The sequence below is a fragment of the Urtica dioica genome, chromosome 10 (assembly GCF_054948205.1).
Source record: "Urtica dioica subsp. dioica isolate 48M chromosome 10, U.dioica_male_clone48M_v1_H2, whole genome shotgun sequence".
NCBI classification, from domain to species: Eukaryota; Viridiplantae; Streptophyta; class Magnoliopsida; order Rosales; family Urticaceae; genus Urtica; species Urtica dioica.
The window spans coordinates 19,913,449-19,937,240 of record NC_142765.1 but is presented as its reverse complement, the minus strand read 5'-3'; the positions used below and the strand labels follow the sequence as shown (position 1 = coordinate 19,937,240).

Below are 23,792 nucleotides of genomic sequence, written 5' to 3'. Positions count from 1 at the left end.
ATCGCTCACCCTCTTCAGCGTGGGTCCAAGTCTTCTCCGGTCACCGTCGTCAGATCTGGGTCGAGTGTCTTCTCCGGTGACCGTCAAATCTTGGCGTCAAATCTGGGTAAGTAGCTTGTTCTTCTAACAACTAAGAGCTATTTTAGTGATTTCGTTCAGTTTGAACGTGTTCCAAAGCTTTTTTGAGTTTTTACTTCGCCAAAAATGGTGTTTGGAATTTCAGTGTTGAAATTTTCCAGGTGTCACGAACTGGATTCACTTCGTGACACTAGTGTCACGAACTGGATTCACTTCGTGACACTAGTGTCACGAACTGGATTCACTCCGTGACACTAGTGTCACGAACTGGATTCACTCCGTGACACTAGTGTCACGAACTGGATGTTTTTCCATGTTAATAACCGTCTTTTAATACTCATTTCTAATACTGAGTGAACGTATACAGGTATGGCGGAAATATGTTTATATGCTAAGCATAGCGGGAAATGGGTAAAACCGGGCGTATATCAAGAGGGTGGTACTCTTACGCTTTTACTTCCTACCAAATTGAATTACCAAAGTTTGATGCAAACATTGTATGCTCGGTTGAACGTGACCCCTGCAACGCATTCAATCAACGTCAAGCATGAAGCTGACGGGCTCGTACCGCCAACCATAGACGACGACGAAAGTTTGCGATGTTATTTGTACTTGAGGAAGAACGAACCGAACCGGACGAAGTTGAATCTTGTACTTGAGATTAGTCCGGAGGCATTTCAAGATAAAAAAGCGGATGGCGCGTCTTCTCCACGGGTTGGATCCACTCCAACAGCAAACACAAGCGAGAGTGGATTTGGTTACAATCGAAGCAGGATCATTCCAAACATGCCGAGTCCTATATCCGAGGCACGTGAATGGGACGTACCAAGTCCGGAGGCTTTCGACAATGATACTGTTGGGTTGGATGACATGAATACTGTTAGCCAGGCAACACCCCAACCCAGAAGGTCTCCACCACCAGTTATTTTGTCAATAGAGGCTCCACCACAGACTCAACACCAGGAAGAGCCTCCTCTTCCACCACAGCCGCCAACTCGATCACAAAGAAAAGAGAATGTATCGAGCCAAGAGAATGGGGGGTGTTCGGTTACGGCTCCCGAATCAAATACATGTGTCGAGAGTAACGATATTGAGGTGTTGGATATTTTATCTCCGGTAAGAGTAAAAAAAAAGGATTATATGCAAACAAAGCGGCGTTGTTGAAGCATTTGCGGATGGATGCAATCAATAATCATTATCGGTTCAAAACGAAGAACTCATCTCCGCTCAAACTTCATGTCATTTGTGCGGGTAAAAATTGTGATTGGGCGGTCCGGGCAGTGAAGCTAAAGAACACGGATTGTTTTGAAATTAGAAGGTAAAATTTCACGACCTAAAAACTGATTTTATTTGAAATTTCATTTCTCTTCGTAGATGAATCAGTCCGTGACAGATCTATCACGACGTGAATCCACTCCTGACACGAGTGGATGTACTTCGTGACAGATATGTCAGGAAATGTATGCCCTTTTAATTTTAAATTGTTTTTGATCGTGTGTATGTGTTTATGGTTCAAGATATGATCCAAAGCACACTTGTTCTGTGGAGGAAAGACAAAAAGGGCAACCGCAAGCTACTGCAGAGTTCGTTGGAGAGAGGGTGAAACACAAATTTATTGATCCAACTGTACATAGTTGTACCCCAAAGGAGATTCAGAGTTACATGCGAACAGAGGTTGGAGTCAATATTTCATACAGAAAAGCATGGAGGGCAAAAGAATGTGCAATACAATCCTTGTATGGGACTGATGATGAGTCATATGCCTCTCTTGCAAAATACAAGTACATGTTAGAGCAAAAGAATCCAGGTTCTCTCATCGACCTAAAAACTGACCGTCATAAATATTTCATGTACTTTTTCGTTTCTTTGGCTCCGTTCAGAGAGGGATGGAAGTATTGTCGGCCTGTTGTAATTGTTGATGCAACCTTCTTGACAAACTATCACAAGGGCAGCATGTTTACGGCTTCCGCGATGGATGCAAATGAGCAAATATTCCCGCTTGCCTATGGTATTGGTGAGTCCGAAACTTCCAAGTCCTGGTTTTATTTCTTCAACAAACTTAAGGAAGCATTGGGGGAGAGGGATAACATGGTCATCGTATCCGACCGAAACACCGGAATCATTAACGCCGCGAAGAAAGTTTTTCCAAGAGCAGAACATGGTTTTTGCGCATACCACGTGAAGAATAACGTCAAGGCAAAATTCAAAAAACTTGGCAAGGAATTCAATTGGAAGTTCTACGGTGCAGCAAAAGCGTATACTATATTTGAATATCAAAAGTTTATGCGCATGTTGGACAAGGAAGACCCGTTGATACGTCCGTACCTTGTCAACGAAGTAGGAAATGAGAAGTGGGCACGTTGTTTTTTCAAGACATCAAGGTATACGATCATAACTTCAAACAACGCAGAGTCTTTGAATGCGTTAACTGTTAAAGCAAGATCATTTCCAATAGTGAAGTGCCTTGATTGGTTGAGGGAGAGAATGCAAGTTTGGTTCTACCAACGACGAGAAAAGGCGGCATCAACTCAAAGTGTGTTGTCAATGGAATATCATACCGAAATGTTAAAAAAACTTGCTGTCTCGGCAAATATGCAGGTTATAGTGTGTTTTTAATTTTTAAATTCTGTCACGAAATGACCCGAGTCCGTGACACTTGTGTCACGGAGTGACTTCAGTCCGTGACACATGTGTCACGGAGTGAATCCACTTCGTGACGCAAGTGTCACGGACTCGGGTCATTTCGTGACACATGTGTCACGGACTGAGTGGTTATGTTTAAACTTTTTTTTGCTTATGTTTTAGGTCCGGCCTTCTGCAGTATACGAATTCGAGGTTTTAGACACAGAAGGAACACCATGGGCAGTGAACTTGATTGATAAGACGTGCTCGTGTCGAGAATTTCAAACTGATCTATTTGTATGTGTCCATGCCATTGCGGCTTGTCGCTTACGCAACCTACCAGTTGAGAGCTATTGTGCAGAGTACTACACGACCGAGTATTGGAAATTGGCGTATGCAGGGGTTATTCATCCTCAAGGAAGTGAATCGTCATGGACTTTTCCCGACGAAATCAAGCAGATCAAAGTAAATCCGCCTAACTTCTTAGGTCGTCCGGCGGGTAGACCTAAGAAGAGAAGGATTCCCTCTCTTGGAGAATCTGATGCCCCGCTTCGTAAATGTTCCCGTTGTGGAGGTGTAGGTCACAATAGAGCTACGTGTCGCAACCCAATTCCACCGGAAATGAGGGCTCCGGGGATGGGACATTGGTTTGGTTTGTAATTCGACACGTTTTATCATTGAATATCTAGAACTTCCTTGGTGTTTTGCTATGTATTACATTTTGAATGTTTTGAACTTTATTGGTATTGAAACAATGTTATTGTTAAGAAATTGAAGTTCTAAGAATACATATATAAAGTTATAAACAATACATACACTTTTAAACTAAGAAATTGAAGTTCTAAGAATACATATATAAAGTTATAAACAATACATACACTTTTAAACTAAGAAATTGAAGTTCTAAGAATACATATATAAAGTTATAAACACATACATACACTTTTAAACTAAGAAATTGAAGTTCTAAGAATACATATATAAAGTTATAAACACATGCGTACAATCATAAACACATAATTTCAAGTTGCCTCAACATTGACATTTCCACGCGTGTGTAGTTTTAGCGCTCCGTGTCGGTATAATTCGGTGGTCATTTTCTGTCGATACATGATCATGTCCTCCTGTTTCAAATCAGACAATGGAAGGTCGTGCGCCAAAAACTCGGCAGTCTTGATCATAAACATGCCACAATCATTTCTGAAGGAACAAAAAACGCATGCTTTAATTGATATGTGTCATTAAGAATGTAAAATTAAGAATTAAAATATTTACCCATTGTCTTGTTGTGGCATTTGATCGTAGTGGACGACCTTGAATATTTCTTCATTGGAGAGTAGAACGCCGGCGACATGCAGAACATATGGCAAAATGGTGGCCAAGTTTCTGACTTCAGTGTCCACGAGCGTTTGGTGTCCACCGGTGGAACTCATGGAGTCGTACACCGTTATACACCTTGAACGCACGTTGACAACAAGAAGATACCAGTGTCCGCCATCTATTACAGGGATGAAGACATCATCGACCCCGTCCCATGGGTCCACCAGTTGCTCCGCTCCAGACTCTCCGGTAATGTGGTCGACGACACATTTTTTCAGTTTCTTCTTTAAGAATACACCCGGATCTTGACTAGCATTGAACTGAGTGTAACTATCTCGGAGATACTTAAAGAAGACCGTGGACATGATGGTGAAGGAGTGACGTAACAAACCCGCCTTTTTCTTCTTCCGGAGGTAGTACATCGCGACGTCCACATGCTGCACGACAAAAGATAAACATAAGCACTAAATACCTCAGTCCGTGACACAAGTGTCACGGAGTGGATTCACTCCGTGACAGATGTGTCACGGACTGAGTACACTCCGTGACAGATGTGTCACGGAGTCAATTCACTCCGTGACACATGTGTCACGGAGTCAATTCACTCCGTGACACATCTGTCACGAAGTGAATTGACTCCGTGACACATCTGTCACGAAGTGAATTGACTCCGTGACACATCTGTCACGAAGTGAGCTGCAAAACAAGACATATTTTAAAAACTACTGACACACATTAATACCTGATCAGACAACCAACCGTCCTCGTGCCACATGTTGTAGAAGAAGGTCTTCTGGTTGATAGCCATCTGTCCAAGTTCCATAGAAGGCGCTATGGTTTCTTCCTCCGGCTTATATTTTGGTTTGCCCTGAGATATGTTCTTGTGGCCCCTCTTCAAGCCGACTTGGAACCACAACTTCATGACGTCAACGTCATCCTGGTCCGGTTGTTTGGTTACCTCCGACAGCGGCAGTTCATCAGGAAGCACGTCTGGAGCATTGGTGAACCTCAGAAAAGGCAACGCCTTTTTGGAAGGAGTAAACCTATCGGGGCTGCGTCGTTGCCGGGTCATATGTTTCTTGATAGGTGAGTCTTCAATAAGGATATGGGGATTCGGTGTCTTCAAGTCATATATCTATCCAACAAGAGAAATAGAGTTCAAGTTTATTGTTGAGTTCAACCATAAAATAATATTTCATAACAATTATATGCTTATTTGAGTTCAAGTTTATATTTGAGTTCAAGTTTATTGTTGAGTTCAACCATAACAATTATATGCTTCTAAACAAGTCAAGAATTAAGTTCAACCATCAAATTAATGGAGGTACCTCTTGAACCCCCTGTGTCCCTAACAACTCATACTCTTCCATAGCCTCTGCATTCATTTGGGCTTCTAGACTGAGAGGCGAATCTTCATCACCCCAAGATTGTTGACCTTGTGTGTTTTCGACGTCACTTTCATCCTCCTGACCATTCAAAATCATTTAGTTCAACATGAGTGTAATCAAAATAACGAAATTCAGCGACTCCGTGACACTGTGTCACGCACTAAGTACACTCCGTGACACATCTGTCACGGAGTGAATCCACTCTTAAATAAAAAAATAATATGTCTATTGCATATCTTGTACCTCTTGTTGACTGGTTTGTTTCTTTTTCCCTTTCTCGACTTCGTTTTTCTTCTTCTTTTGGTCGCCATCCTTCTTCTCCTCCTGTTTCTTGCTCTTCTTGGCGCCATCGTCCTTCTTATTCTTGTCGTCTTTGTCCTGCTTATTTTTCTTGTCCCCGTCATCGTCCTTTTTCTTCTTGTCCTCGTCGTCTTTCTTCTTCTTCTCGTCTTCGTCGTCTTTCTTCTTCTTCTCTTCTTCGTATTTCTTCTTCTTCTCCTCGTCTTCCTCTTTCTTCTTCTTCTCCTCTTCTTCTTTCTTCTTATCCTCTTCTTCTTCTCTCTGCTTCTTCTCTTCTTCTTCCCGCATTTTCTTCTCTTCTTCCTGCATTTTCTTCAGCTTCTCAACATATTCTTCTTCCTCTTTTTTTTTTCTTTTCTTTTCCCGCTCTCTTCTTCGCCATCACTTCTTCCCACTTCTTCAATTTGGCCGTTTTCTTCTCCCGGCGCTTCTTTTCTAACTGTAACTCGTTTCTCCAATCGTAGTACTGATCCAGTTCATCAAGAGCCACTCTGTAGCTCTTCACCGCGTCCAAAATTTCTTTTTTGAACTTCCTGTAGTCGTCTTGCATATAGCGGAAACGCTCGTCGAGATTTCCAACTGAGTTTTCGAGAGAGTCGAGCCGGGACTGTCCATGACCAAAATAACAAAGTAAGTTGGCTGACGAGTAAATCCAGTACGTGACACATCTATCACGGAGTGAATCCACTCCGTGACAGATGTGTCACGGAGTGGATTCACTCCGTGACAGATGTGTCACGAAGTGAATCCACTCCGTGACACATCTGTCACGGAGTGGATCCACTCCGTGACACATCTGTCACGGCGTGGATTCATTTAAATTAAAATAGAAACCCAAAATTGTGTTACCTCAACTGTCTGTGCTTGTGAATGGGACGGTTGTTGTGGTGGTTGTGGTGGTGGTGTTTGTGGTTGTGGGGCGTCTTTTTTGGGTTTCTTCTCCGAGCGTTTGTCCACCCCCGCTGCCGTCGTAGAAGGGGTTGCAACGCTTGAAGAAGTGTCGCCGATTCCGTGAAATTCAACCTATACGTGGGACAAGTTAACAAATGAGTGTGATCAATATTAAGTATGAATTAACCTACAAATTTATTACCTCATTGAAGTTGATTCCTCTCATGGCGGCATCCTGAACAAGTCCGATAGACTTCCACCGACGCATTATTGGCCGAGCTGTGGTGGAGACTTTCTCACAAACCCCCATGTTCGTCAGGAAAGGAAGACACTCGTACCCCCAAACCTGAAGCGGCTCGACGAATCCGGGGAGATGGAGCTTCCTTTTTTTTTACCTTGCTCCATTGGCTCGCCACCCTTCTCCACAAACTTCCGGACTTCGCCGAGAAGGTAGTTCCACACCACGTTGCCCCATGGATGGCGACCGAATGTGTCCGTGTCCTCCACCGCCTTAATGAGCTCTACGCACGGTGTCCTGTTCTTCGCATCATCCGCCAGGAGGACATTCAAGACGAAGTAAATTTTCAGGTAATTTACCTGAACTTCTGTCGGCCAATCTACGCTCGCCTCCAAGAATTGGTTGACCAAGTTCCGACTCAAATACTTCCCCGGGAAGAATTTTTTGAACAGGCTGTCATTAGAAACAACCCCCTCGAACTTGAATTCCTCGTAGTCATCGACGACTTTGAGGAATGTGATCTCCTGGAAGTCTCTCTTCGTGAACTCCCGGACTCGGCCTCCAATCTCAATCAGAAGCCCGTCAGTGGTTTCGCCCTCGAAGCTCCCGGTCCTCAACACCAAGTGGCTTATAATCGCCGACGACCGGACTATTTTGGGTTGCCCCACGAACTGCCCAAAACATGATTGGGCGAATCCAGCTTGCGTCTCGGCGCTGCGGCCGAGTAAGAGAGCGAGGAAATTTTCCAATCCCCCGTGGAAGTTAAAGGAAAATCCTTCAACGTTGGACTCAGGTATAAACCGTCTCCACTCCTACACATATGAGTCAATGACATTATTAGTGAAACCATTATGCTTGAGTTCGTGACAGATGTGTCACGGACTCACCCACTTCGTGACGGATGTGTCACGGACTCGCTGACTTCGTGACACATCTGTCACGAAGTCATCGAGTCCGTGACACATCTGTCACGAACCAGGATCAAAATGAGTTTCTGACACTCACCTTTCGGGGAGTAGCAGTTGTAGGACTCTCCAAGGCGGTCGCAACGCCCGATGACTCAGCCTTGTTTTTTGGCTATATCAAACACAAAACAAAATCAAATAGGTGCACATACATCTAATTAAGTCACGTCATTTTTATTCTATACCTTCTTTATCTTTGTTGGTGCGACGACGAACGCGTCGTCATCGTTGGAACGCTTGGACGGCGAAATTATTTTCCTTTTCGAAGCCGTCCTAGAACTTCTTCGAACGTTTGAGGCCTCCTCGACCTTGGTTATTTTAGACTTCGTCATTGAATATATAAAACCTGAAACAAATCAAGTCACCAATTTTCAACAACTTCAAGACCAAATACGCACACACACACTCGTCAAACCCTAACATTGTTCAATCAAATATATACACGAGCACGAAACACACACAAACACACACATTCTCGGCCAAACACAATACACACAAACACTCAAAGACAACACATTCTCGGCCAAACACAAATACACTCAAACACCCGAACACAAATACACTCAAACACCCAAACCCAAATACAATCAAACACCCAAATACAACACATTCTCGGCCAAACACAACAAACACTCGCCCAAACACCAAATACACTAAAACACCCAAAAACATTTTGAGCCAAAAACCCTAAATCAACAAACACTCGGCCGAAATAAATGAAATAGAGATACCCATACCTTTTTGAGTAAATGAAATAGGGTTTTAACAAACACTCACCAGTATTTCTAGGGTTTTAAGAGACCGAAATAAATGAAATATGTGTCACGGAGTGAATCCACTTCGTGACACAAGTGTCACGGACTCGGGTCATTCCGTGACACACTCGCCCAAACACAAATAATCACAAACACTCAAAGACAACACATTCTCGGCCAAACACAAATACACTCAAACACCCAAACACAAATACACGCAAACACCCAAACCCAAATACAATCAAACGCCCAAATACAACACATTCTCGGCCAAACACAACAAACACTCGCCCAAACACCAAATACACTAAAACACCCAAAAAAATTTGAGCCAAACACCCTAAATCAAATAATTTGAGGTTAAATAGAGTTTTCAATCAATTTGAGGCTTTAATAGAGATCGGCCGATTTACCTTGATATGAAGATGAACACAATCTTTTCTTCTTCTTCACCGATTAACGTCAAGAATGTGATAGAGACCGAGAGCTGGGTCGAGCAGAGGTGCCTTCGTCGCCGAGAGCTGGGTCATGCAGAGGTGGGTTGCGCCTTCGCCGCCGAGATGGGTCGCCGAGGAGTGGGTCGCCGACAGCTGGGTCACCGAATGCTGGGTCGCCGAGAGCTGGGTCGAGCAGAGGTGGGTTGCGCCTTCGCCGCCGAGAGCTGGGTCGCCGAGAGCTGGGTCGTGGGTCCCCGAGATGGGTCGTCGCGATTTTTGAGCGAGAAAGAGAAAGAGAAGGACAGGGAGAGAAAGAGAGACACAGAGGAAGATGATTAGAGAGCGAAATCGTGGGAGGGAAGAGGAAGAGATAGCGAAATCGTGAGAGCGAAAATGTGGGAGGGGTTGGAGGTTTGAAAAATCGTGAGAGAGAGAGGGAGAGAGATAAACCGAGAAGATGAAGAGGTGTAGGTGTGCGAGGGAAAATGGAGAAAATTGGGTTGGGATGGTTTATTTCGTTTACATGAGTTTTGAGGGTATAATAGTCTTTACCTATTGGTGTAGGTATTACATGTGTCAAATTTTGAGTTTTGGGCTAAATATGGTAAGTGACAACGAGATGGTATTATTAACGTCAAAATCCCTAATCCCTATTTATTTCCTCGGCAAAAGATATTAATTAGCACAATTTTGTTATATTTTCCGTTACAAGAAGATTGACTATTACGCAAAAAAAATTGACCATTGACTAAATAAAGAACGAGCCTAGATAAAGATTGTGGGCCCGGCCCATTATCTTGAGTATTTGTGATTATCCTCCCCTTATCCTTATGGGATTTTAGGGACCATAAACATATAAACATATTTTATAAAGGGGTTATTCCTTAACAAATAGTGTTTGAGGGATAGTTTTTTTTTTTTTTTTTTTTTTTTTTTTTTTTAAGGCAGCTTCGCTGCAGTGGGGATTGAACCCACGATCTCCACAGGAGGTGGTGTGGAATTACTACTAGACTATCCTAGGTACCACTGTTTGAGGGATAGTTTTCAATTCCTACTATTTTGAAAAATTTACCAAATTAAGACTAGTCAATAAAACCCTAACCTCAGTCAAGGATATAGACTATTTTTTCTTCCCATTCTAACCTCAACTTTAGGATAAATTATAGTATTGCCCCCTCAACTCTATGGTGTGTAACGATTTACTCCTTAATATCTGAAAACGTGCATCAGAGGACCTGAAATACTACAATGTAATGATTAGCTCCTTCTGTTAAATTGGATCGACAGAATTTGTTATCTTTGTCATGTTTTAAGCACATGATGTGCGAAATTATTATAATACCCTTATTCGAATCATTTAGATAAAATTAGGGAAACAAAAGAAGAAATAAATTCGATTTATTCAATCTCGTGTTAGGGTTCCCAAAATCAAGCAAACGAAAGGCGTGACTCTAGCGATTTCAGTCGAGGAAAATGGATGAGAGTCAAGTCTTGGAGCAGCGAAACGTTGAATCGTTCTCAGCCTGGTACAAACGATGAAGCTTAGTCCTCTAGCGAAGATCGTCGACGACCTAGTTGTCCGTGTAGATTGCCAAGCATCTAACGCACTTCGTGGACCGATGAGAATCCTGGGCGTCGATTTTTTTGGGTGTTCTCGATATACGATATCTTGTTTGTGTTGAATGAATGTGTTTCCCTTCTCAATTCATGGACTGGTCTTTTGAGTGTTTTAATTTCGCAGAAAGGGATATGTAACGGCTGTGGGTTTTTAGAGTGGATCGATCCCCGGATGTGTAAAAGATCGGTTCAAGTGATACCTGGATTACTAAGGAAGAGAAACAAATTAGAGCATGAAATCGCGCATGGGAAAGAATTTGATCTTGCTGAAGGAGTTCAGAATGTGGGCGAATCAATGGCGAATTGGGGCAAAATAGAAGCCAAAGTCAAGAACATGAAAGTTATGTTACTCATTATAGTTGCAATACTGTTGTATGTCATTCTCTTTAAGTAAGGCTATGTTGTGAATAATATTTGTACAACTGATTTGTATTGTATGGTTTTTTTGGTATTGAATGGATCAGAAATGGCAATTTGAAGCACTATTTTGCGGAAATGGCAAGTAAGAGATCTGTTTACATACATAAAAGATATGTTTGTTGGAAGAAAAAAAAATACTGAAATGGCAAGTAAAATATCTGTTTACAAAATAAATGGCAATTACAAGATCAAAATTCAGTGTACCAAAATTGACATTAACTGTACCAAAAACAACATAATTTTACATACATAATGGATCTGTTTCTTGGCCAAAATATACAAGAGATCTATTAATCATCAAAATATATAAGACATATTCATCAAAAGTGTACTAGACCACAAAATAGTCATCAAAATAACACAACAAAACAGCCTTTTAGACCAAGACTCTTGGTAGCAGTCCTGCTCTGTTTCTTGGCCCCCTTGTTGTGTTAAATCTCGGGCTCCTCTGCACAAACACAATATACACGAATCATCACATAATAATATTGTCCAGAAACAGTTAATGTCAACTTACCCTAGGGGTTTGGGATGGCTGACTCGGTTGACTTGGAGCCTGTGTGGGTTTACCCTGACTTGGAGCCTGTGTGGGTTGACTCTAACTTTGGCTTGGGTGGTTTGGTTGACTCTGACTTTGGCTTGGGTGGTTTGATTGACTCCCTTGACGTCTCTGTGAAAACATGTAATAAACATGTGGATTAGGGATTATTAAACCAAGCTTATATCCATTTTTTAAACATTCAAAGTATAAATCTCACCATTTCTCCTGTTTTCTTCTTAAACAAGTCTTGGCATTATATCCCCCCCCCCCGCACTGAGAGCATGTCATTGTCACGTATTTTCTGGAAATCCTAGTTGCATCGGGTGGGATAACGTCATCATGTTCCACACGCCTCAAATTTTTTGGCCTTCCTGACTCGGCTCTGTCAGGTGGTCTTGACAAGGATGCTTTACCTGTCTTTGGTCATTGCTCTATGGATTCATTGGAAATATTTTGTACTTGTACGTGGCCACATACGTCTCATTCTTGAACATTCTGTGACGTAGTCAAAAGGTTCCACGTGCTTATGCCATATGCAAGCAATTGCATGGCCGCATGGTATACCTGTATGACACATTACACACATGTCTTCAAATACGCGATTATGACAAGTACGTGAACAAATACATGAACATATACGTGATTATGTCAAGTACATGATCAAATACCTGATAGATCCCACCTTTTACAAGAACAAGTCTTGTTTCTCAAGTTAACCGCATAAATCATACCATACATGTTTTTAGCTTGGTAGTCAGGTCCACCGGACCATTGTGCAATGTTTCAAGACGAAATGTCTTTTTTTTTCCCAAGTTTTAGAAATCCCGGGACCTATACAACCATGTCAATTCGCCACAACCAGTCTTTGCTTTGTGAATTGTTGTACTAGATACATCTTATTATTTCAAGCATTGATAGTATTGGTTTTTGTCTTGTAATCAGAATAGCCCTAAATCACATAAATTAAAGTGTCACTCATAAAACAGACTCGGAAACTAAACTGTAACTCTAGACAATAAATTCAATATGACCTTGAGCCATTGTTGCATTCACACATGTTATTTAGTGACATGTCACACTTAGGTGTTGTTATGAAACCACTTATGGCCTAGTGACTTGTATCTTTATCAATCAGCCAGTCAGAAGCCTTGACATCCTCGGCTTTAATGAACTCCATCTCGGCATTAAATCAATCTGTTGAGTAAGCCATAGCCGTTGCCATCATCTTTGTCTTCAAATATTGACCCTTGAACACCTATGATAAACAAAATATATCACTTGAACATCTCGACATTTTTATGTTTAATTTTTTATCTAGAAATCAGTTATTTAGTAGTCACATATGCACAATATATTAATAGGTTTTTGTTGGATTTGTATTTAGTAGTCACATATGCACAATATTTAGTATTTAAATCAGATGAAAGTATTTAGTATACCTTGGTGGTGTTACTTTGGAGATGTCTAGCACAATGTCGATATTCTGTCATTACTGAACCATCTTCCCACATTCCATTCAAAGCCTCTTTTAGACCTTTCTGCTTGTCAGTAATAAAAGTCCAACGGTACCCATTTTGTATGCTCAGGTCAATCTTTAGCCACTTTAAAAACCAAATCCATGTTGCCTTCCCTTCGGATTCCACAACTGCGAATGCAATTGCGAACATGCCATTATTACCATCAACCCTTAATAGCATCAACCCTACTGCACTCAGCAGTTGGTTTGTATGATGCCCTTTGATGTGGCACCCATCCAGACCAATGATAGGTCTACACGATCTGAAACTAGCTTTGCACGCCTCATAGCATATATACAATCTCTTGAACAGGTATTTACTGTTGGTGATCATTGCACCTTAAATAACCAATTAAATGCGAATAATAATAATTACACTAACAAGAGCTAATTATTAATATGGTTATTAAACAAGATCTAGATTACTTAATTAATTAAACATAAGAAACTTCATCAAGCAAGCATATAAGATAAAAGACGAGTTTAAGAAAACTTACAGTTTTTGACTCACGAACCGAAAGCTTTCACAATCCGTCTTTGTCTTGAACTTAAAAGCATCCACATGATAAGATCTGGAACTCCCCCTTCAAGGACTCGATGTGATGACACAAAAGTCTTCCGAAACGTAATCTTCGAGGAAGATAAGACAAAAGAGTGGGCTTCGTTATATCTCACTAGATCTGGAAATGGGGTGTTTCCGATCTTTCTCTCTTATTTCTAAGAATGAAATTGAAGCAATTCTGAGGGGAATGAGTAGAGGAATTAGGTCGGCACACTCAAGGGAGAGAGGCCACGAAATTCCTTGACAATTAGGTTAAATTTTGCTTTTCATTAGTCTTCTATTTATAGCAGTTCAAAATGTATCTTATAGAATATTCCAGAATATTCTAGAAAATATTATTTCCTTTTATTGTGTTCACACTAATATATTAAATCTCAGCCCTTTGATCTCAACAAGTGAATCCTATTTTTGCTCTCATCCATCAGATCAGTATCTAGGATTTTATTTTATACATTAGTATAAAATATTTGCTGTTGAGAAAATTTAGGAAAATATATTCTCCTAAATATTCTCATTATATTTAGCCTAAATATTAGGAGAGAATATAGGACAATCATATCTCCTATTTATTCTCCTATATTTTAGGAACAGAAAAACAGAAAAAATACGGGTTACTAACCAGTAGGAAAAATCTCCTATACCAAGGTAGGGAGGCCCAAATTTTTTCTTTTTCAAGGTCCAATAGCTTTAAACCCATTTAACACATATTTATTTGTCCAACAATAAATATAAAGTTTATTTACTTGATCTAGCAACAAATAAACAACATTTCCATAAATATTTATTTAATTCCCAAAATACACTTTTTGGAATTAATGCTATCAATCACTATTACAGCAAGTGAGATTATAATAATAAAACATATTATTATATTAACGTTCTTATCCGCCTGTATCGAAGCCGAATTGCGGACGATGGACCTAGTAGTAGAAGCTTAACAATCACGATAAAAGACAAAATATGTCTTTCTCTTTTCAAATCGAATTGTCTAATCTCTTTCAATACTCCACCATGTAATCTAAGACTGAACCCTTCTTTAATACTAGAATTATATTTACTCATCGTGACGAGTGTCCACTGATTTAGTCAGTACGTGATCATGACCCTCAAGGTTCTGCCCGTATCGAGATAGGTCAATTTGTTCTGTTATACCTTTCTCGTTACATATAATCCCTAAGCATCGTTGCTTTCCTAGCGAAAGATTCAACCGAACGTAAGCCAACTTCAGAAGTGTGCACAATCAATCGGTTCCAGAATCAACCCTTAGGTGAGAGAACATTAACCTTCTTTTAGGAAGGCTGGATTCCGTATCTGTAAAACACTTTCTTCTACAATCATGTCCCGACTTCCCCAAGACACCTATTTGATCAGCGTCTAACTAGCCTTTAACGTGTGAGTCAAAGAAACCGGTAGCATGATCTAGAAGTCCATGATTACTTCAGGATGTTAGATCAAGCGTCACTGTGATAATCATAACGGCCTCGGCTAGTGCATCGTAACAGTCCTTAAACGACGCATCTATCCAAACCAAAGCCTGTCCAGGTCGTACACCTTCTGCAAGTGTATAATGCTCCCACTGAGTGATCAACCCTCACTCATGTTCCACATATATGACTTTAGATAAGGCTTTCCAGGCGGATATCCGTCATCGACCAAGTTTTAGTTCACCGTCCGATCTCGGATGCCCATCATGCGATTCAGTTTGATACGGAGACTATGAATAATAGTTCTTATTGATTATTAATGTTATCAGACCCCAACCTACTAATCATATGATGCTAATAAAGTAACTTTTTATCTTATTTAGTAATCATCATATTCGAGTGGGCAATATTCCTAACAATCTCCCACTTTGACCTGAGAAGATAAGTTACCATGAGCCAATCTATTCGTAGCCATCGTAAAGATAGTTTCAGAAGTTTTGACCCAGGATTGAGATTCCCATGGATTCTCAATTTTATCATACTCCACAAGTTATGTCGGTTCGACTTATATCCCAAATATATATCCACAGTCCATGCTAACATGCAAGTGTTCTTGACTCACCTCTCAAGGTCAAGTACATTTTGTTCTTAGTAAATCAATTTACTTTAGAATATTTTAACACTTTGCATGCTTCAGACTATACACCAGACTTCATATCTAAAGATACAAAGTTACCCTATTCGTTGGTGTACATCTATTGGTGCCTTTAACAATTTGCACCGTTGCATGCTCATATCTCATCACCACTAACCATAGTGTGATTAAATATGTTTCAATAAGAACTTTATTGACTTCTTCCATTACTTAGTTATTTATTGTGCATCCTTGTTACTCAAGTCATATTCAATATACATGACTTTAAGGATTTACAATTAAATAATTAAGTATCTCACTATTTCCAGAATATTACATTGTTTAAAACACTAGTTAGTATTCTCGAAAATTTTACGTTGTCAAAAGGGCTAATTTATAGTCCACTTATTGATAATGTCCTTAGCATCAACTTTGAGCTCATACCTTATCACAATAAGTATGTTTGAGACATTTATGGAACGAGCTTGTCGTTTCTAAACCTCAAGTTTCAGAAATTGTTTTAGCTCAATCAATCGTGTCATCATTAAGTCTATTACACAACGGTAATAACTATCTCAATGACACGTGTATATTTAAAAATAACACTTATCGATCATTCCAAGAATATCGATTACAACCAAACAATCCATGAGTCATCATTGATTATTTGTTCTTTTTTTTAAGATCTACCTTTTAATTATAAAAGGTACAGTAGTACCTAACTACTTAGATCCAAAGTCAACAGAACATGCTCCTCAAAGGACAGTTCATCTTATTTTAAATAAGATCCCAAATGAATTGGTTCGTGGTATCAAAGAGAAGAGCAACATCGTTGCCAATGTCTCTTCTCAAGGGCTCAATCCCTTAAGTACCAAATCGCTCGTTCGAACACATTCATTGTTCAATTTATAGATCTCTTAAATCCTTCAAGCTAATAGCTTGACAAGTTGATCTAAATAAGGGTTTAATGACTTAAAATAAGTTAGCTTGATCTTCATTATTAAAGATCAATACTTTCATTTAATGAAAGATTTTGTTGATGATTAAAGACAATGATCCATTAATGGATGCTTTCTACTTAATGGCAAGTAATGCATACTTCCATTTATTGTACGATTTAATAGCTTGTTAAGAATCTCATCATAAATGATGCCTAAAATCCTGTGAAGGATTAAGCTATTTTAAATTCATTCAATAGCGGCAAGATTCTAATTAAAGATACTCCTACTTATTAATTGATTATTTATGGCAAGTCAATAATTAATTACACTTCCATTCATATTATTGTCATGATAGCAATATTAATCCATATTAAAGGATTCCATCATAAATGATGGTAACAATCCTGTGAAGGACATTGCTTTCATTATATTGTTCAATAATGGCGAGATTCTTATAATGATGCTCCCATTAAATTCGTTGAACAATCGTGGCTAGAATCCTTTAAAGGATGCTCTCACTCAATAATATGATTCTAGTGACTAGGATCCAATAAAGGATGCCCCCACTTAATCAATTCTAGTGACTAGGTTCCATTCAAGGAAGCTCCCACTTAGTTATTGAACTAGAGTGTCTAGGTTCTTGTAAAGATCCTCCCACTCAATCAATGTATCATCAACACTAACTTTAAAGTTGTGTTATCTTATTATCTCTTAATCACACAAATCATTTGTCGATATGAGATGATTATTTAGACACTACCAGAGTTCTAAATAGTTCTTATTATTTCATAAAACACATTTATAATAGCAATTTTAATAAAACAATAGCTAATTAAAATTCTAACAGAGATTATTAACTCGGATAATATAATATTGTGCACCTTTATATTTAATGAACAGAAACACGGTCATTCATATTCTATATTTAATTAAGACTTAAGCATTTATGCATCTTCAGACATCATAAAGGCAATTTAAGGCTATTCATAAATAAGTAGAGAAATATTTAATGACACATTCATAGGTTCATAAATAATGTAATAAAACATAAAAAAAGAAAAGATTCATCCTATCTGGAATAGTAATAAAAGACTACAGTCCAGAAAAACCTCAGATTTTTTGTGACACAACTCTTATGTTCAAAAATAAATCCAAAAATGAAAGTAATAAAACTAGCGGGAAATTTTAGATCTTGAGCTGGAGCATGAGCTTCTCACTAATTCGGACTTGAATTCGACATTGCTCAGTAAGTTCACCAACACCATTGTGTTCCTCCATATCTATTCTGCAACAAGAAAAAGAAGTATGCTCATGAATAATTATCCTTAATAACAATTTTAGGATATCATGAATTTTTCGGTACATTACCAGCATTCTTCTTGTTCTTTCCAAGCTCGGCTATGTACAAATGACAGCTTCTCTTCCAATGGCCTTCAGTGTTACAGTGGTAACATTTGCCCACCATTTCACTCTTCTTCTCTTTTCCTTTTCCACTTCTCTTGAAGTTTCTCATTTCCTTGTTAGCGGGAGCTTTCCCCTTCGAAGTACTAGGACGTGACTTTTGATGACCCAGCTCCAGAAGACATGTTCTTCTTGGATTTCGACAAAGAACTTTTGTCAGCATACAGAGCCGATCCTTTTTTCTTTCCTTGACGAGTGATAGACTCGAAAGTCTTTAACTCATTCAATAGCTGAGGTAGTCCATAAGACAACTTATTCATGATATAGTTCGACGTGAACTGTATGAAATCACTCGAAATGGAATTCAGGACAATTCCCACCTGAGTGACCTCATCCATCAAAGCCCCATGGAGTTCAGCTTTTGTGAAGTAATTAGTCATTTCATGACATGATCCCTCACAAGAGTTCCGGCAATCATCCTAGTGCTAGTGCACGTACGGGTGAGTTCAATACGGACTTGCTCACTTTGCATCCAAAACATTTCCTGCTGCGAGTCAAGGATCTCCACAACAGTCTCCTTTCCTTCCAACATTGTTCGCAACGCATCAGATATGCTTGCGAGCATGTAGGCCATGGCTTTGTTGTTAGCCATGTTTCGCCTATCATACTCTTCCCTTTGAACTCGGGAAGCAGTAGAATTAGGAAAGGCAGGTTTCTCTTCAGTGAGGATAAAGCGAATGCTTTCACTCGCTAGCACAATATTCAGGTTAGACTTCCATTTCGGGAAGTTCTCACCAATCAGGACTTCTTCGACAACATGGCCATAATAGGGTTCAACATGATTACTAAAATATAAGCACATATATATTAGCAATATGAAAAGAAACAAGCTATCAATAAAATTTAGGAAAATAAAAACAAAACGCAACCAAGCACGAGATAAAATACTAAAGAAAAGAACCCAGTTTTTACATTCCACGGTAATCCACCAATAGCCGCAGTCCGTCCCACTATGGTGGCGTAACGGAGTGCACCTAGTGAAAATCGAGAACCATCTCAGATTAGTGAACAATCGTGGTTCATGACACTTCATAACTATGTTCACTAACTACCAATTAATTAGGAATCTTTGACCACATGAGCAACCACCGGTTGGATTCACGCTTGAGTCAACCCAACATTTCAGTAGAAAGAGTATCACTCGAATGCACTGACTTAGCCAGTACACGCCGAACTCAACTCCCCCACCTATCGCTAGAGACACAACTTTGTTATTGGAATCAGAAAAGCCTGTCCTTAGGAGCAGATCACCATGTCTAAAAGACCGCTGATCAAGCATGGATCTTTCATCCTCACGGTGTTGTGGCAATGTTGGAGGTCTACGACCCAATATACTTTCAGTATTATTATTATTATTATTTTTATCTCCTAGCATTAACTTTAATCTAGGTGATCCACTCGAATTATCTAATCATATTAAAAACTCGAGTGTTTCTAAGCTACCCTTAAAAACAATTCAGTTTCGATATAGCTTAGTGATTAGGAGTATCGTGACATCTAGTCTTGATTATCCTAATAGCATTCATTCACAGAAAAAGCTTCCAACGAGGAGGGAAGACATAGTCTTTTAATAACCCCAAGCTTAGCCTCTTATCGACTTGGTGAAAAAGCTTCTCCGATCCGTTCAACTCATTTATTCAAAACTATCATAATCATATTAGATAAGTTACATATAATAAATGAAAGCCCATGATAACCCACAAAACAATTTTTCAAGATATACCATACATGGCAAAGCAATTAATTAAACAAGCAAGACAAAACATATATGGTTTTGATTCGGATTGATCGTATCCTAATTGATTCTTATAAATCTAACTTGATGAACTCCATCACATTAGTTCATGGATTCTTGTTGAGCACATTCTATGTCTCAAGTGAAAAATAAATCAATGTCAAAGATTATTTATTTTTTCATAGTTGTCAAAAAATAATTTAATGATTAAGGTCCAATACAATTAGCCTTTGAAAAAAAAATCGATGTCCTTGATAATTTATTTTTCATGTTTTTAAATAAAATTTATTAGGGTCCAGCCCATATAATTAATTTAAATAAAACATCAAAAATTAATTTTTTTTCATAAAAATCGGTTTGGGCCTCTTGGGCCCAACCGGGCTAACGGGCTTTGACCCGGTCGAATCCTTGAGCCCACTTGCCAAGGTAGGGCTCAACAAGTTAGCTCGGATCAAGAGCCAGTAAGGCAAAAAAATCCGAGACTCCTATCTAAGGGGTAGGCGGAATTTTGTGACAAGGATGTCACAAAATTCGTCTTCTTCGTCAAAAGTGGATCTCTGGACTCCGATGGGGCTGTGCTTCGGACCGTCATCTCATCTCGCAGTGGGTAGTCTGCCCTCCAAATTTCACGACGATCGGATTAAAGCAAGTATTTTAAATAAAATTACAAAAATCATAGACCCTTTGAATTTCGGGTTTAACAACAGTTCTGTAAAAGAGAGAATAAAAAATCTATGATCAACCACGAATTACAATTCACATATCATATCATACTGAATTGAATGAATAACATATCATAATATAAATTCATAAAAACCATATTAAAATTAAGGATAAATTACACTGTTGCCTCCTCAACTATATCACTCGTAACGTTTCACCCCCTCAAATATGAAATTGTGCATGACAGACTTTAAAATCTTATATTGTAACAAACACCTCCTTCCGTTAAAAACTATTTGACAATGTTAAATAAATATAGGTAAAAAGTATTTTTCATTTTTTCTTTAATTTTTTTAATTATTCTGTTTTAAAAAATTAAAAAGATATTTTTATCACTCATTATCCCCTCCATCTTTCCATTAGCATAACTATTATGAGAGAATATAGGACAATCATATCTCCTATTTATTCTCCTATATTTTAGGAACAGAAAAATAGAAAAATACTGGTTACTAACCAGTAGGAAAAATCGCCTATACTAAGGTAGAGAGGCCCAAATTTTTGCTTTTTCAAGGCCCAATAGCATTAAACCCATTTAACACATATTTACTTGTCCAACAATAAATATAAAGTTTATTTACTTGATCTAGCAACAAATAAACAACATTTCCATAAATATTTATTTAATTCCCAAAAATACCCTTTTTAAAATTAATGCTGTCAATCACTATTAGAGCAAGTGAGATTATAATAATAAAACATATTGTTATATTAACGTTCTTATCCGCCTTTATCGAAGCCGAATTGAGGACGATGGACCTAGTAATAGAAGATTAACAATCTCGATAAAAGACAAAATATGCTTTTCTTTTTTCAAATCGAATTGTCTAGTCTCTTTCAATACTCCACCGTGTAATCCAGGACTGAACCCTTCTTTAATACTAGAATTACATTTACTCATCGTGACGAGTGTCCATTGATTTAGTCAGTACGTGATCATGACCCTCTATGTTCTGCCTGTATCGAGATATGTCAATTTGTTCCGTTATACCTTTCTCGTTGCATATAAGCCCTAAGCCAACTTCCCCAGCGAAAGATTCAACCGAACGTAAGCCAACTTCGGAAGTGTGCACAATCACACGTAAAACGTTTTTACAACCTAGACAAAGTGCATGAACATATAATTTAAAATTTTAAAACTACATTTAGTTTTTACTCGGTACCAACCTCGAATGAACCTTGAACGTTGAGAAGCCTTTGGAAGGTTGAAACGTTCGTTTTCCCACGCAGAACGCCTCTCCCACTAGTCTTCTTGAACCTGTTGAGCAACCACGAAAGTTTCTACCACTAGAGTCTTTGAGTGTGGTTAAGATTTAGTGTGTTGGTACTTTTAAACACGATGACTCAAGAACAAGTCTTGGAGTCAAAGAGCTAAACCAAATGCTAGGTCTAATGAGGACCTAGGTGCCAAAACAAAAGAACAAGAAGTGTTAGAGAGAGAGAGAGATGGGCGGCCAACAAGTCTAGAGAGAGAAGATCTCAATCTCTAAAATTGTGTGTTGTGAGTTGTGAATGAGGTGGGGTATTTATAGGAGGAGAATTACCTTCAAAAGGTAGTCTCCTCTTTTCAATAGAATACAACATATTCATGAGCAAATATTTGCTTCCCTTTTTCCTCATGTCACACGTCCAAGGCATGCTTCTAGAAGCAAGTTTGTTTCCTCTTTTGATTGCCTCTCTCATTGTTTGGCCGTCCATGTTGATTTCCTTCTAGAGGAAATTTGTTTCTTCTTTTTATTTTGGCAAGTATCTTCATACATCAATGCAAAAAATAATTCTCTTTCTCCTCTTTGATTGGACGATGTTGGTTTTGTAGAAAGAGCTTCTAGATGTTTCTTCATTTGTTCTTGATAACATAAGAAAAACTCATTAAGAATTTTCAAGTAAAATTCCATGAAATAAAATTCAATCATCAAGGCCCATTATTTCATTATGGCCGAGTGACTTGAATTCCTTGTCATCATATGACAATGTCAAAAAAATTTTATTGACATTCATGCCATCCTATGTCCAAAAGGACAAAATTACCCTTTAGACAACTTTCGTAAAACTTGTCTAGTTCTTGTTTTGACTTAGCTTCTAGTTTAAATAATCCTACTCTAATGACTTGTGGTAATGACCTCATGGATCCAAATAAACAAAGCTTGAGCTAGCATACTTGGACTCAAAAGTTCACAATCATTTTCCAAGTTCTAGCTTAATGTCAACTGACTCCACTAAATAGTTGACACTGAAATCTCTCGGTTTAAATGAATATATTTTCTACTCAAGAATTCTACTTAATTATAATGAGTGGATCCATTGAATATTATCTACTCAAGAATTCTACTTAATGTCAACTGACTCCACTAAATTGTTTACCCTTCATGAATATCATCAACTAGATGAGATTTATAAAATTACCATTTTACCCTTCTAATTGTTATATCCTCAACTCCTTTGTAGCTTGTGAATAAGTTAGAAACAATGTATTGACGAGTAGCTAACAAGTCACATTGATTCATCCAAAAGAGTCATGACTCAATTTGGACACTGACCAGTTCATTTATTCACATTCCAAGGAACAAAGCATGAGATGATATACATTGCATTTCAACAATCTTGTACATGAATTCCATATCTATGAGATCTTCACAAAGTTACTCATGACATCTTCATAACTTAGTACTTCACCAATAGGTCCTGTTCAGAATCACATAGTGAGTCCGAACTCTGACTTTCTCAAATGAGAATACGTAAGCTATATGAAATGACATGTCTCATTTCAGGATTGAGGTAAGCATGATGCAATTCATACGTAGTGACTTTGAGACATAAGAGGTTAAATGGTTTGTTCTTATTCTGTCTCTAGAAGTGCATTGGTCAATTCAGTACCTTCAAAAGATACATAGGAAGAACTATAGAGTCTCAAACTCTCAATACCCCATAACCAGACATCATAGATTCTCCTAACAATCATACTGAGATCAATAGCCATTTGATCCTTATATTGTGAATATACTGTTTTAAGCAAACCATGAAGAGTTTGTTCATGAAAATCTATATTTGACTCCTCATTTGTTGTTAGGTTTATTTAAGGACTAAAGACTGTAGTTTATCATAAAGCTTCAAATAGACAATGAAAAATGAATGAACGTTTCAACTTTTATTAATAATTCAGCAGTTACAAGCAAGAGTCTTCGTGAGACTTCAGTACATCAAATGTACATAAGTAATGACTACTA

At 38.6% G+C, this 23,792-nt stretch overlaps 4 protein-coding genes across 4 annotated transcripts; 1 reads left to right on the top strand and 3 right to left on the bottom strand.

Moving 5' to 3' along the window:
• The first annotated feature begins 1,199 nt into the window (after positions 1 to 1,199).
• Positions 1,200 to 3,360, top strand: LOC149383823 (uncharacterized). Its single transcript, XM_089628969.1, has 3 exons — positions 1,200 to 1,396; positions 1,596 to 2,676; positions 2,884 to 3,360. Exons 1-3 carry the CDS (start codon positions 1,254 to 1,256, stop codon positions 3,358 to 3,360), a joined length of 1,701 nt encoding a protein of 566 aa, XP_089485095.1. The 5' UTR covers positions 1,200 to 1,253.
• Positions 3,361 to 3,700: 340 nt separating this feature from the next.
• On the bottom strand, positions 3,701 to 6,909 carry LOC149383822 (uncharacterized). Its single transcript, XM_089627918.1, has 8 exons — positions 6,802 to 6,909; positions 6,558 to 6,731; positions 6,094 to 6,315; positions 5,652 to 5,945; positions 5,349 to 5,486; positions 4,763 to 5,155; positions 3,976 to 4,457; positions 3,701 to 3,900 (listed from the first exon to the last, which is right to left on the bottom strand). Exons 1-8 carry the CDS (start codon positions 6,907 to 6,909, stop codon positions 3,723 to 3,725), a joined length of 1,989 nt encoding a protein of 662 aa, XP_089484044.1. The 3' UTR covers positions 3,701 to 3,722.
• Positions 5,996 to 9,315, bottom strand: LOC149383821 (uncharacterized). Its single transcript, XM_089628150.1, has 6 exons — positions 8,971 to 9,315; positions 7,988 to 8,148; positions 7,843 to 7,914; positions 6,802 to 7,649; positions 6,558 to 6,731; positions 5,996 to 6,315 (listed from the first exon to the last, which is right to left on the bottom strand). The coding sequence occupies exons 2-4, from the start codon at positions 8,132 to 8,134 to the stop codon at positions 6,915 to 6,917; spliced, it is 954 nt and encodes a 317-aa protein (XP_089484276.1). The 5' UTR covers positions 8,135 to 8,148; positions 8,971 to 9,315; the 3' UTR covers positions 5,996 to 6,315; positions 6,558 to 6,731; positions 6,802 to 6,914.
• Positions 9,316 to 12,761: 3,446 nt separating this feature from the next.
• LOC149383820 (uncharacterized) lies at positions 12,762 to 13,422 on the bottom strand. The gene is made up of 2 exons (XM_089627917.1): positions 13,012 to 13,422; positions 12,762 to 12,827 (listed from the first exon to the last, which is right to left on the bottom strand). The coding sequence occupies exons 1-2, from the start codon at positions 13,420 to 13,422 to the stop codon at positions 12,762 to 12,764; spliced, it is 477 nt and encodes a 158-aa protein (XP_089484043.1).
• Between the last annotated feature and the right edge of the window lie 10,370 nt (positions 13,423 to 23,792).